The sequence below is a fragment of the Mustelus asterias genome, chromosome 9, assembly GCF_964213995.1.
Source record: "Mustelus asterias chromosome 9, sMusAst1.hap1.1, whole genome shotgun sequence".
NCBI classification, from domain to species: Eukaryota; Metazoa; Chordata; class Chondrichthyes; order Carcharhiniformes; family Triakidae; genus Mustelus; species Mustelus asterias.
The window spans coordinates 9,819,772-9,834,065 of NC_135809.1; the positions used below are offsets into that span (position 1 = coordinate 9,819,772).

Sequence of the window (14,294 nt, forward strand, 5' to 3'; positions counted from 1 at the left end):
CCCCCTCAACCAAGGAGAACAGCTGTTCCTATTCACTGTCTCCATACCCCTCATAATCTCATACACCTCAGTCATGTTTCTCCCCCCGCCCCCGTCCTCGGCCTTCTCTGCTCTAAAGCAGACAATCCAAGCCTATCCAGTCTCCTTGTAGCTCAACTGTATTCACAGATACAAATGCATTCATAGGCTAATATATTTCTAGCTGTGTATATTTTGTGTTTTGACAGCCCATGTTTGTGATATCGGGAGAAGCAGTGCCTCCTCGAGTAACTGGCTTGGTTGCACACGCCAGTGAAACTCAGGTGCCGGTAGCTGTAGAACAAATCACAACTGCAGTGGCCGTTTCCGAGAATAGTGTGCAAACTTCAGATCAACAGATACAGCCGGCAGCAGAAGAACCGGCCCATGAAACCACAGAAACAAATACTACAAATACAGCTACCTCCAGTACAGCAAATATATCTCTGAATCAAAGTGAGTAGACTAACCAAAAGTTGGGCATCTAAGACTGGCCACCCTATTTAAAGGAGCGATGTTTATTAGTGTTAAAGTACAATTGTTACCAATATATTTCTGCTGCTTTATTATTACAAGCAAGGATGGGTTAGCAGAATATAAGGGCTCATTTTCTGTCAGCTTGGATCCCAGCCTCTTCAGAGTGTGCTAGAGCAACTCTAAGTAATTATTATTTAAACCAGTTTTTTGGTTAGTTATTTTGGAGAGGAGAGTGGTTCATTAAGTGTTGCTGGTGGAAATGACATTAAAGTTTAAAGATATTAAAGTTTAAAGATTTCATAGTTTCTTAGTGTCACAAGTAGACTTACATTAACACTGCAATGAAGTTACTGTGAAAATCCCCTAGTCGCCACACTCTGGCACCTGTTCAGGTTCACTGAGGGAGAATTTAGCACGGCCAATGCACCTAACCAGCATGTTTTCCAGATTGTGGGAAGAAACTGGAGCACCCGGAGGAAACCCACGCAGACACGGGAAAATTGCAGACTCCGCACAGACAGTGACCCAAGCTGGAAATCGAACCTAGGTGGAAGGACGACATATTTCCTTCCCTAAAGGACATTAGTGAGCCAGATGGGTTTTTCCGACAATGGTTTCATGGTCATCAGTAGATTATTAATTCCAAGTATTTTTTATGGAATTCAAATTCCATCACCTGCTGTGGCAGGATTCGAACCCAGGTCCCCAGAACATTAGCTGAGTTTCTGGATGAATAGTCTAGCGATAATACCACCAGGCCATCGCCTCCCTAGGTTTAAAGTATGGTTACCAATGGTGAGACAAAGGTGGGGAATTGCACAAGGCCACAGACAGGGGAAGAGATTAAAAGGTGGTCAAGCCTGGAGGCAATCACAGAGATGAGGAGGGGAAAGCCCATAATAGGATTTAAACCCAAGTGTGCACGCTTTCAATTGGAGGCACTGGGGAACTGGGAGCCAGTTTAGGTCAGGGATGATTGGGGCAGTGGGCTAACGGAACGTGGTACAAGGTCAAATGTGGGCGACACAGTTTTGAATGCACTAATTCCAGTTGAAATGTGGAGTCTGGAGGTGGTCCTTTGAGTCAAAGGCTGTTGAGTGTGCGCAGGATGGAATGGGATAACAAGCCACAGTCACAGAGAATATCACATTAAATATGTCAGCACAAAGTATTATCATTCAAAGTGAATGATTGTAAGAGCTATAAATTTAAATATAATTCTGTTTTTTAAACTTGACTCATCGAAAGATCTTGTTTGCAATTTCATAAAAATCTATGTGGATATGGGAATATCTTCCATTGTACCTGGACACAGTTGGAATGGGGAAAAAGTAAAATGAACACTGTGGACATTCAGAACATTTTCTTATGAGAAAGCAATTGGGACAATGCAGAATGAGTTTTACTCTGTATCTCTATTCTCAAAATGAGGTAAAAAGCCCAATCCCGTAGTGTCTTTGAGCACAAAGTATAAAGTTTAACATGGACTTTCCCAATTTAGTCTTCTCAAAAAGGTGATTAGTCACAAAAAAATATCACCTACGATCCACAGGGAAAAGCAAGTAAAATTCGATAATAATCTGTCACTCTCGTTAAACTGTACAGTGCTCCTTTTGTTAACTTATTGGGATATGTATGTCACAGTTCAGCCACCAGACACAAGTAATAATGGTATGCCAGAAAGTGTACATGGAGAAACAGCAACTGCAGGAACTACCAATACAGCGACTACTGTCTCAGCAGCATGCACTGGAGCAGTCACCACTGTTACACAATCCACACCAACTCCAGGTCCTTCACTGCAGGTAAGAAAATAAGAAAACGATTTTGCTTTGACTGGTGCAACAATAAGCTTTGTTTTAAAACTTTTTTAAAATCTTCAACGCACAAGAGAAAGTTTGGAGAGATTGCACGACCCAGCCTTACTGTGCTGCCCAATCTCTACTTGACAATTCATCCAGCGAGGCTTTGTGTTGGGAGGGGAGTGGGAAGGGAGCTCTTGCACACTTACCACATGTGCAGCAAGACCTAAATGACAAGTTTTTAAAATATTTGTTCATGGGATGTGGACGTTGCCGGCTGGGCCAGCATTTATTGCCCATCCCTGAGGGCATTTGAGAGCCAACCACATTGCTGTGGCTCTGGAGTCACATGTAGGCCAGACCAGGTAAGGACGGCAGATTTCCTTCCCTAAAGGACATTAGTGAACAAGATGGGTTTTTACGAAATAAACAATAGTTTCATGGTCATCATTAGACTTAATTCCAGATTTTATATGGAATTCAAATTTCACCATCTGCTGTGATGGGATTTGAACCCGGGTCCCCAGAGCATTATCCTGGATTACTGGTCCAGTGACAATACCACTACGCCACCACCTCCCCAAGTAACATTTTCACACCACACAAGTGTCAGGCAATGACCATCTTTAACTCGAGAGAATCTAACCACCTTCCCACGATAGTCAATGGCAATACCGTTTGCCAAATCGCCAACCGTCAATATCTTTATGGGGTCATCATCGACCCGAATATCAAGTCGACCAACCGCATAAATGCCATGGCTGCTAGAGCCTTTCGGAGGCTCGGTGTTTTTGAACAATTGGCTCCCCTGAGCTTTTCCAACACCGACAAGGCACAAGTCAAGAGTGTGATGTGTTCAGGTGAAACAGCGCTCAATATCCTGGCATTACCCATGACAGTGCAATCCACTTGATCAGCAGCCCAGCTACGAGCTCAAACATCCCCCTCAGCCACTCGTGTAGTCTGGCTGCACTGTAGCATCTATAAGATGTACTGCACAAGTCATCAAAGTTTCATCAGGCACACCTCCTAAACTTGTGATCTCTAACATCTACAATGCAAGGTATATGAAAACACCATTGCCTCTTAAGTTTCCCTCTCAAATCTCGCAACAATTCTGATGGCATTGACTGCTTAATGGCTTATAGTGGTACCTTTACCACAGGAACTGCAGTGGTTCAAGAAGACAGACTCGCACCATACTAGGGGGCATAAGTTTAAGGTGCAAGGTTTAAAGGAGATATATGAGGCAAGTTTTTTACACAGAGTGTGGTGGGTGCCTGCAACTTGGCTGCCGGGGGAGGTAGTGGAAGCAGATACGATAGTGACTTCTGAGGGGCGTCTGGACAAATACATGAATAGGATGGGCATAGAGGGATATCGTCCCCGGAAGGGTAGGGAGTTTTAGTTCAGTCGGGCAGCATGGTCGGTGCAGGCTTGAAGGGCCGAAGGGCCTGTTTCTGTGCTGTAATTTTCTTTGTTCTTCTCGAGGGAATCTGTGTGTGAACTGTAAGTGCAGGACACTTCAGCAGTGCCCATATCCTGACGATGCATAAAAATATAATTCACAACAGTATTTTGAACAGCATGAAAGTAAAGCAAATTACACAGGCTTTCTAATTGGAAATATGAGTAAGTTTGGGCAGGAGGAAATTAGCCAGGGTTCCCACTCCTGTTGGTAGATTTTAACTATTAGGCGGCTGCCTGTTGCTACCTTGGTTGGGCCTGATCCATTTTGAGGGTCAACACTCATTTGCATCAGCGCTAGCGGTTTGTGTCTGGAAATCAAGCGGCCCATTAGAGCTTGCTGACTCTGGACCACCTGAATATCGGGCAGCCAGACTGGGGAAAAAAAAACAGTACGTCTGGTTTGGGCTTGGGAATTGGTGGACTCTGAGCAGCAAGATCCCAGGCTGTTTCCGTATTCACTGGAAGACCACCCCTGATAGGCCCACAAATACCTGCAGGCTCTTCTCGATTGGAACATTGCGATCTGTTTCTGCAATTAGTCTGTTCAAAGGTTAGGATTAAACAGAGATGATGGGCAGGATTTTCTGACTGTACTCGCCCCGAAACCGTAAAATCCCGCCGAGGTCAACTGGCCTTTCCATGGCCCGCCCCTCGCCCACTACAATTCCCATGGTGGGCGGAACGGGAAAATTCACCCCGATGTTTTGGTCATTCATTTTTACTCAAAAGTGTAACTGGATATTACTGATGATGTAACTGGGCAAATGCTTTGCAGGTCTGTACAATTGTATTTTAAATTTGAGATATTTGCCTATTCAAAATAAATTTGTTGGCATCTCTAATTATGATATGATTCATAGTCCCTTTGTATGAATCTTAACGACTGCCTCATAAATCTTGCCTTTCTCACCCACTTGAAATGTTCCCAGTCGTGGACATATCGAGTCTATAGTTTATCTTTAATTCAGCTTCGCTTAATTCAAATTGTCTGATCATTCAGTTATTTTGCACCAAATTCCTATTCCGTTGTATTATTTACTTTTTTGTAATAAAAATCATAGGAGAATGGTATAGTGCGGAAGGAGGCCATTCAGCCCATCGTGCTTGTGCCAGCTTTTGATAAAAACCATCCAGTTAACTGTACCCTTCTGCTTTTTCCTCCGAGCTCTGCATTTTTTCACCTTAACTATTTATCTGATTGTCTTTTGAAAGTTACTGTTGAGTCTATTTCTATGTCCTCTCAGGCGACACGTTCCAGATCACAACATCACTGTTTCCTAATGTTGCCTCTGATTATTTTGGCAATCGCATTGAATCTGCGTCCTCCAGTAACCAAACTCTGCCACAGGAAGCAGTTGCTCCTTATTTACTCTGTTAGATAAGGCAGGGTATTAGCACAAAAATGATTATAACTATCAGGAGTATTTTGTTTTTGATATATTGAGAAGCTAATGAAGATATTATTTTATGTTTGTTTTGTATTCGTACCTGCAGTCTTAACTTTTTACTTTCCAATAACCAGGCTGCTTCGACAACGTCAGATGTTACTTCAAGCAGTAGTACATCTTTGTCAGATTCCAGCACGTCACAGCCGGTACCCACTGCAGAGACTGGTCAAAATCCAGGGGGTTCTGAGCTTCAGCCTTCTTCCGAGCAGACATTAAAGAACTTTGCCAATGCAGCAATCCCACAGGCAGCCGAGAGTCAGCAACCTGATCAGTCGGAGGCCTTCAAGGACCCACAAGAGAAGGTGGAAAGTGGTAAAGCACAGGAACAGCTGAGTCAAAATCCAGCACAGCAGCAGCACCAACACCAGGTCACTGCAACTGAGCCTTTTGTTATTGAAACAAAGCCAGCAGACAGTATCCAACACAAAACGACTGCTGGAGGTGTTCCAGCATCTTCATTGCCAAAAGCTACAGGTAAGCACCTTATTTTTTAAAGTAATTTTTGAATGTGGCTCAGGCTGACATTGTTCTCAAAGGAACAGTACCTATAATTTGATTTGATTTATTGTCACATGTATTAACATACAGTGAAAAGTATTGTTTCTTGCGCGCTATACAGACAAAGCATACCGTTCATAGAGAAGGAAACGAGAGAATGCAGAATGTAGTGCAGAATTACAATCATAGCTAGGGTATAGAGAACGATCAACTTAATGCAAGGCAAGTCCATTCAAAAGTCTGACAGCAGCAGGGAAGAAGCTGTTCTTGAGTCGGTTGGTACGTGACCTCAAACTTTTGTATCTTTTTCCCGAAGGAAGAAGGCGGAAGAGAGAATGTCCGGGGTGCGTGGGGTCCTTAATTATGCTGGCTGCTTTGCCGAGGCAGCGGGAAGTGTAGACAGAGTCAGTGGATGGGAGGCTGGTTTATGTGACGGATTGGGCTACATTCACGACCTTTTGTAGTTCCTTGCAGTCTTGGGCAGAGCAGGAGCCCATACCAAGCTGTGATACAACCAGAAAGAATGCTTTCTATGGTGTATCTGTAAAAGTTGGTGAGAGTTGTAGCTGACATGCCGAATTTCTTTAGTCTTCTGAGAAAGTAGAGGCGTTGGTAGGCTTATCATGAATTACCATGAAAGGGACATCTTCTGACAGCATTGCAAGCTATTATTTATATCAGGAAGAAGCTAGAACTCCCACTTTATGCCGAGACCCCAATGATAACCATTTGCTTTAAAGTAAAGTTCATCAGTCACAAGTAAGGCTTACATTAACACTGCAATGAAGTTACTGTGAAATTCCCCTAGTCGCCACACTGTGGCGCCCGTTCGGGTCAATGCGCCCAACCAGCACGACTGTGGGAAGAAACCCACGCAGACATGAGGAGAATGTGCAAATCCCGCACAGACAGTGACCAAGCCGGGAATCGAACCCGTGTTCCTGGCGCTGTGCGGCAGCAGTGCTAATCACTTGCCACCGTGCCACCCCGCCATTTAACCCACTGTTTAAAAATATAATTTTTACAGAAGCCTGTGTAGCAAACAAAAATGTGAAATTTGCAGTCTTGGAGACAATTCTGCTAATGGCTCTAAATTGCTTTCCATGAATTAGAACACATGGATAACAAAGAAGTGTCTGTTTAGATTACTGAAACCATTAAACTACACTACATCCCATTTCTAAAGTCATCCAGCCTCCTAGCTAAATTTGCATTCAGAACCTTAGCAGGGTGTCAAGTTCAGGTTTTATTTTTAAATCATTATGTATATTTAGTTTACATCACAGGGCTGCCTTTGGATGTATGAAAGAGTTCCAGATTTTCTTTTCTAGACATTATGTAGAAATCAATTACATCAAATCTTTATTTTCAGAATGACCTCTTCTGAACTGCTTGCGTTTCTATTTTAGAATGCAGTACTGTAAAGCCTTCCTCGGAGGATGTCACTTCAGAGCCAGGTGTGCCTAACATAGACTCTTCTCAGCAATTGCAGCATTGCCTGAAGCCTGTGACTCAGACCCCGGAGCAACCAGCACAACAAAAGGATCCATTGCAGCCACCGGTGCCACTGAGCTCACTGAGTTCCCCGCCTCAAGCAGCAGTGCTGAGTCCTAATGATACAAGCATGCAAAGCAGTCAGCAAAGCCAGGCCCCAGGGGACACTCACCAACCTACCACTTCAAGTATGTTCAACCAGCTGGAAATGTTATAATGCGTATTCTATTCATGTTTCCTCCTCAGTATATGTAATTGTAAACTCGTGGCTATACTTTTTGTTTATTCATTCGTGGGACATAGGGCGTCGCTGGCTAAGCCAGCATTTATTGCCCATCCCTAGTTGCCCTTGAGAAGGTGGTGGTGAGCTGCTGCCTTGAATCGCTGCAGTCCACGTGCTGTGGGTTGACCCAGGATGCCATTGGGGAGGGAATTCCAGGATTTTGACCCAGCGACTGCGAAGGAACGGCAATATGTTTCCAAATCCGGACGGTGAGTGGCTTGGAGGGGAACTTGCAGGTGGTGGTGTTCCCATGTATCTGCTGCCCTTGTCCTTCTAGACAGAAGTGGTCGTGGGTTTGGAAGGTGCTGTCTAAGGATCTTTGGTGAATTGCTGCAGTGCATCTTGTAGATAGTACACACTGCTGCTACTGAGCGTCGGTGGTGGAGGGAGTGGATGTTTGTAGATGTGGTGCCAATCAAGCGGGCTGCTTTGTCCTGGATGGTGTCAAGCTTCTTGAGTGTTGTTGGAGCTGCCCCCATCCAGGCAAGGGGAGAGTATTCCATCACACTCCTGACTTGTGCCTTGTAGATGGTGGATAGGGTTTGGAGAGTCAGGAGGTGAGTTACTCGCCGCAGTATTCCTACCCTCTGACCTGCTCTTGTAGCCACTGTGTTTATGTGGTGAGTCCAGTTGAGTTTCTGGTCAATGGTAACCCCAAGGATGTTGACAGTGGGGGATTCAGTGATGGTAACACCATTATACTGCAACACAGTGCAGGGTGCAGCTACTGAGCCTGTGTTGCTGCGTCTCACAAACAGTTCAATGCAGGTAGAGTTCTGTGAGCACCTGCAGACTGGTAATTTTCAATGTCAGGAAAGTACGGGTGGTAGGATCAGTTTTGTAACGTGGAAATGATTCGAAAGTTGCTGGGTATCAGAATCAATTAGCGAGACAGTTTTAAAATGTGATTGGAGTTATCCACCTCGTGGGGGTCAGTTAGCTCAGTTGACTTGAGTATGAAGCAGACTGATGCCAGTGGCGTGGGTTCAAAACCCAGACCGAGTGTGGTAGTTTATGGAAGCCTACCTCTTCACCTTACCTCACACTTGCCGCGTAGTGTCCCTCAAGCTTTATAACCAATTGTTTCCTTCTAATGGACGGCATGGTGTTACAGTGGTTAGCACTGCTGCCTCACAGTGCCAGGGACCCAGGTTCAACTCTGGCCTCGGGTCACTGTATGGAGTTTGCACGCACATTTTCCCCGTGTCTGCATAGGTTTCCTCCGGGTGCTCCGGTTTCCTCCCACAGTCCAAAGATGTGCGGGTTAGGTTGATTGGCCATGCTAAATTGACCCTAGTGTCAAGGGTTAGCAGGGTAAATGTGCGGGGTTACTGGAATAGGGCCTGGTGGGATTGTGGCCAGTACAGACTTGATGGGCCGAATGGCCTCCTCCTGTACTGTACGGTTTGTATGATTCTAGATATCTACGGTCCTTTCTGGGCTATGGCTAAATTACATACACTACACCTGATGTGAAACCCAAGCAGTGAGAGACCACCAGCTGGAGGTGTTCTGACATTTCTTGGCTCCACTGTGTTGGTAGTGGGATTTTCCCTGAGATACACTAATGCTTTTGCATTAATGGACAGGGCAGAGAACTTGTCTAATATTTTGACTATGTTTTGCTTCCAGAATAGAAGCAATGATTTAAATTTCTTTTTTTTTTAACTAACTCTGCATCTTTGTATGTCTCAATATTGGGAATCAAATAATATGAATTTAATGGAAAAATTGTGATTCCAATATTTAGTTAAAGCATGAGATGTTAAGTTAATGAGATGTGTTTATGCACTTAATTGAGTTCAATGCTTTTATGTTGGTTTCTTGTTTATTATGGTGAATATATTACGTGATTTAGCAAAGTGATCATTTTGTGGCTCAGAGTTGAGCAGGCAGGATCATACGTACCAAAACAGAAAATGTTGGAAAATCTCAGCAGGCCTGACAGCATCAGTGGAGAGAGAATAGCGCCAACGTTTCGAAACATTGGCTCTATTCTCTCTCCACAGATGCTGTCAGACCTGCTGAGAATTTCCAGCATTTTCTGTTTTTGTTTCAGATTCCAGCATCCGCAGTATTTTACTTCGGATCATGCGTATGATGTTCTAAGGGGGTCCGTGCTAATACTAATAGCTGCGTCACATTAAATATTTTCACGTGCTCTCATTAAACTTAATGATTAAACACATGGTAAGATTGAATAAATTCACGCCTACCTCTCGGAAAGTAACCTTGTGGATCTTCTGTTTCTAGGTCCTGTCAGTTCACTTCCACCATCCTCCAGCACAGCAGCTGTGTCACCAAATGAAGTCTCTAACAGTAATCCACTAGCGAATGGGGTAGGTAAACAGAGTTACTCTTATTACCTCAGCTACAGTTCCACTAATTTGTCAGACCATCCTGTACAATAGATTTTACACAGTCATTATAGAACAATTGAAGTTGCACACTCTGTCTGAATTTTCAAATATACGATACCTTCACAACCGGTAATGGCACCCTACCATCTGATCCTTGCTTGAGGATAAGCTAAAACAGATGAAACAAAATGCCCTCTTAATACAGCTAATCTCTGGATTGATATTCTGCGCTCATAAACGTAAATAAGATGCAGCTGAATTTCAAACTTTCTTGATTTGATTTATTATTGTCACACGTATTAGTATACAATGAAAAGTATTGTTTCTTGTGCGCTATACAGACAAAGCATACCGTTCATAGAGAAGGAAAGGAGAGGGTGCAGAATGTAATGTTACGGTCATAGCTAGAGTGTAGAGAAAGATCAGCCTAAGCCTAGTATGAGGTTGGTCCATTCAAAAGTCTGATGGCAACAGGGAAGAAGCTGTTCTTGAGTCGGTTGGTACATGTCGTCAGATTTTTGTATCTTTTTCCCAACGGGAGAAGGTGGAAGAGAGAATGTGCGGGGTGCGTGGGGTCCTTAATTATGCTGGCTGCTTTGCTGAGGCAGCGGGAAGTGTAGACAGAGTCAATGGATGGGAGGCTGGTTTGAGGGATGGATTGGGCAAAATTCACAACCCTTTCAGTCTTGGTCAGAGCATAAGTTTCTGCGCAGTGTTTGGTTTTTAAGTGATGGTTTTTTGCTTTGCAGCAGATCCAAAACCTGAACAGGGTCCCTCTTTTTGATTTTCAGAAACAAGAAAATTCTTATGCACAATTAAAGGTAACACCAAAGAAAGAAGGCAATGCATGGTACGACGTAGGAATCATCAAAGGAACCAACTCAGTGGTAACTCATTATCACTTGCCACCAGAGGGCAGTCTCGGCGAGGTGAGTGAAAGTCAAACGGCCAATTGGAAAATTATCTCCTGTTTCCCACTCCTTGTGTGATCGTGGGTTACAGAAGGTTAGAATTCCCATTAGTTTTTGGTAATAAACAGTGCTTGATAGTGCAGAACTTGAATATTCCTGAAAAGACATGCTATCGAAGCCTTTTGCCTTGCACTCATAGAAATCATAGAAACCCTACAGTGCAGAAGGAGGCCATTCGGCCCATCGAGTCTGCACCGACCACAATCCCACCCAGGCCCTACCCCCACATATTTACCCGCTAATCCCTCTAACCTACGCATCTCAGGACTCTCAGGGCAATTTTTAACCTGGCCAATCAACCTAACCCGCACATCTTTGGACTGTGGGAGGAAACCGGAGCACCCGGAGGAAACCCACGCAGACACGAGGAGAATGTGCAAACTCCACACAGACAGTGACCCAAGCCGGGAATCGAACCCGGGACCCTGGAGCTGTGAAGCAGCAGTGCTAACCACTATGCTACCGTGCCGCCCATCAGGACAAAGAATGCCAAATTTCAAACAATCAGAACAATTTACAAGCTCCTATAGTAGGAACCAGGGCTAACTTTCTGAGAGAGACTCTCGACGAGTCAGGGTTGACACCTCAAAAATGGATGTTTCAGTCAAGTCTTTAGCATAACCAAAAGACTTAGGAAAACAGTATGTGAGATGAAAATTATGGATGGACCTAACTGCTAGTAAACTGATATGAATCTTTTATTAAAAAACAGAACATTATAAAACAGAGCCAAGTTTAAATATTCCTTTATTTGTTGCAGGATGCGAGTGCTAACACCCCAGACTACAGCATGCTGAAAAAGCAAGAGCTCCTCCCAGGCACCGCATACAAGTTCAGGGTTGCTGGAATTAATGCGTGCGGAAGGGGCTCTTTCAGTGAGATATGTGCGTTTAAAACCTGTCTCCCTGGCTTTCCTGGAGCCCCTTCTGCTATCAAAATTACCAAGGTACAAAGAGATTGCAGGTTACCATAAATGTACCAAACGGATAGTTCTGCATTTTAGAAATATCGTACTTTGTCGGCCTTTCTTTGGGGTAAAACCGTTCTGCTGCCGTTGCAAACGTAGGGTTGGAGAGGTGGGGAAGCTGCTGCTGTAATAATTTAAAGTTACGTTCGCTGGTGGGAAATTTAGTTAAGCTTGGAAAACCATGCCGGGAAAATAATGTTGAAGCAAGCACTGATTTTAATTTCTCAATTCCCGTTTCCCCCTTCTTTTTTTTTTTTTACCCCCCACAGAGTGTAGATGGTGCTCACCTTACCTGGGAACCGCCTGCTACAACCGCCGGCAAGATTCTGGAGTACTCTGTTTATTTGGCAGTGCGCAGCATTCAGGTGACGGAATCGAAATCTGGAAGCCCTGCCCAGTTGGCCTTTATGCGGGTGTACTGTGGTGCTAAGCCATCTTGTGTGGTGTCCTCATCGCACCTTGCTAATGCACATATTGATTGTACGACAAAGCCTGCCATTATTTTTAGGATCGCAGCACGGAATGAGAAGGGATACGGACCAGCTACGCAAGTTAGATGGCTTCAAGGTAACATGGTTTTAATCCGATTTGGGTTACCTGTGCTTTTGTGTCTTACGGGCTTGTAAACTTCAAAATGCCATCATTCTTAAGCAAGAAAATCTGGAGTTACAATGCTCCTGTGAATGCAGTTTTGCTGGTTGGTGTGCATTCGATAAAGCAGGTTTGGTTTGATTTATTATTGTCACATGTACTAGTGAAAAGTATTGTTTCTTGCCCGCTATACAGACAAAGCATACTGTTCATAGAGAAGGAAAGGAAAGAGTGCAGAATGTAGCATTACAGTCCTAGCTGGGGTGTAGAGAAAGATCAACTTAATGCGAGGTTGGTCCATTCAAAAGTCTGATGGCAGCAGGGGAGATGCTGTTCTTGAGTCGGTTGTGCTCTTTTATATTTTTAGTTTGCTGGTTGGTAGTAAAAGAACTTAAAATCGGTGACTAGCACTGCTGCCTCACAGCACCAGGGACCCAGGTTCAATTCCAGCCTTGGGTGACTGTCTGTGTGGCATTTACACGTTATTCCCATGTCTGTGTGGGTTTCCTCTGGGTGCTCCAGTTTCCTCCCACACAGGTTAGGTTGATTGGCCGTGATAAATTGCCCCTTAAGTGCCCCAAGATGTGTAGGTCAGCTAGGTTAGATATGGTAAATGTGTGGGGTTACGGGGATAGGGTGGGGGAGAAGGCCTGGGTACGATACTGTCAGAGGGTCAGTGCAGACCCGATGGGCCAAATGGCCTCCTCCTGCACTGTAGGGATTCTATGAACACTGGAAGATCATGGTGACATTAGAATGAATGCTCTCACACAAGCATTATTAACACATGGTATGTTTAGTGTAAGTACTTTTTGAGACAAAATTATAGAATTTGATTTGTAAGTTAAAAGGAAGAACATAAAATGGGCAAAGAAGTGGGATTAGGCTGGATAGCTCCACTTGAAGAGGTCGCACTGACTCGGGTGCAGTGAGGCCAAATGGCACGTGCTACAATTTGAGATGAGTAAAGTATTAATTCTCAATATATTAAACTTGAAAAATTTACAGCCATTTGCTCTTATAGATGAATAAGTGCAGGATGCATGCTGCAAAATGTGTTATACAGCTGTAAAATTGTAATTGATAACAATTGTGCAGAATCAGCTTTAGTGTTAATGATGATTTAAATTAGCATGAGGGCTGGTTGTGGCAAAGGAACTGAATGACTTGTTAAACATGATCAGGCACGGGGAACCATTTTGTTCATCTGGAGCAAAAACCTTAAGCATCATAAATGTTTCCAAAAAGCCCTTAATCATTTCCTGTAGATTTGCTAGTTAGGTACATTGGCCATATTAAATTCTCCCTCAGTGTACCCGAACAGGCGGCGGAGTGTGGCGACTAGGGGATTTTCACAGTAACTTCATTGCAGTTTTAATGTAAACCTACTTGTGACACTAATAAATAAACTTTAAACTTGTAAGGCCTGTACTCCACACAGCTTCTTTCAGACTCGGGTGTGATCGGATTTGGGTTGTAAATCTCTGATTTCGGTAGGTTAGTAATATGGGGGCTGAATTTTGTCTGTGTGGCGATAGTCCTGACATTGAGCCGGAAGCCTAGGGAACAACAACACCGTGGCCTTTCGCAGCATCCCCGGATGCGTTTTTCAGCACTCGGGCAGTTACCTGCCTGTCCTCCACCTTTCCAGAGGCTGATTAAATTCCTTGGTGTTGGGAAGACAACAGACACTCCAGCCTGGTCATGTTACACCCTACCCTCCTCCCAGCATGGTGATGTAGGGCTGGCAAAATTCGGCCCAGGCAAGCACTCAGATTTGTGGCTTTTGCAGAAAAATGGGATGAAATTGCACAATTTGTGTGTGTGTCCCCCCCAATACTTGAATCCAATATCGTTAAAATGAAACATAAGACCATAAGCCATAAGAGCAGAATTAGGCCACTCGGCCCATCGA

General features: G+C 44.1%; 1 protein-coding gene across 3 annotated transcripts in view; it reads left to right on the top strand.

Moving 5' to 3' along the window:
* Positions 1 to 14,294, top strand: part of LOC144498487 (host cell factor 1-like) — a 467,986-nt gene that overhangs the window by 50,289 nt on the left and 403,403 nt on the right. For all 3 annotated transcript variants that reach the window (XR_013498710.1, XM_078219675.1, XM_078219676.1), the window contains 8 exons: positions 228 to 474; positions 2,140 to 2,300; positions 5,290 to 5,689; positions 7,123 to 7,395; positions 9,744 to 9,829; positions 10,642 to 10,779; positions 11,582 to 11,767; positions 12,058 to 12,355. Coding sequence is in view for 2 of the 3 variants with exons in the window: in XM_078219675.1 (XP_078075801.1) it covers positions 228 to 474; positions 2,140 to 2,300; positions 5,290 to 5,689; positions 7,123 to 7,395; positions 9,744 to 9,829; positions 10,642 to 10,779; positions 11,582 to 11,767; positions 12,058 to 12,355 (1,789 nt within the window). In the remaining variant the exon portion in view is untranslated. The remainder of the gene's footprint in view (positions 1 to 227; positions 475 to 2,139; positions 2,301 to 5,289; positions 5,690 to 7,122; positions 7,396 to 9,743; positions 9,830 to 10,641; positions 10,780 to 11,581; positions 11,768 to 12,057; positions 12,356 to 14,294) is intronic.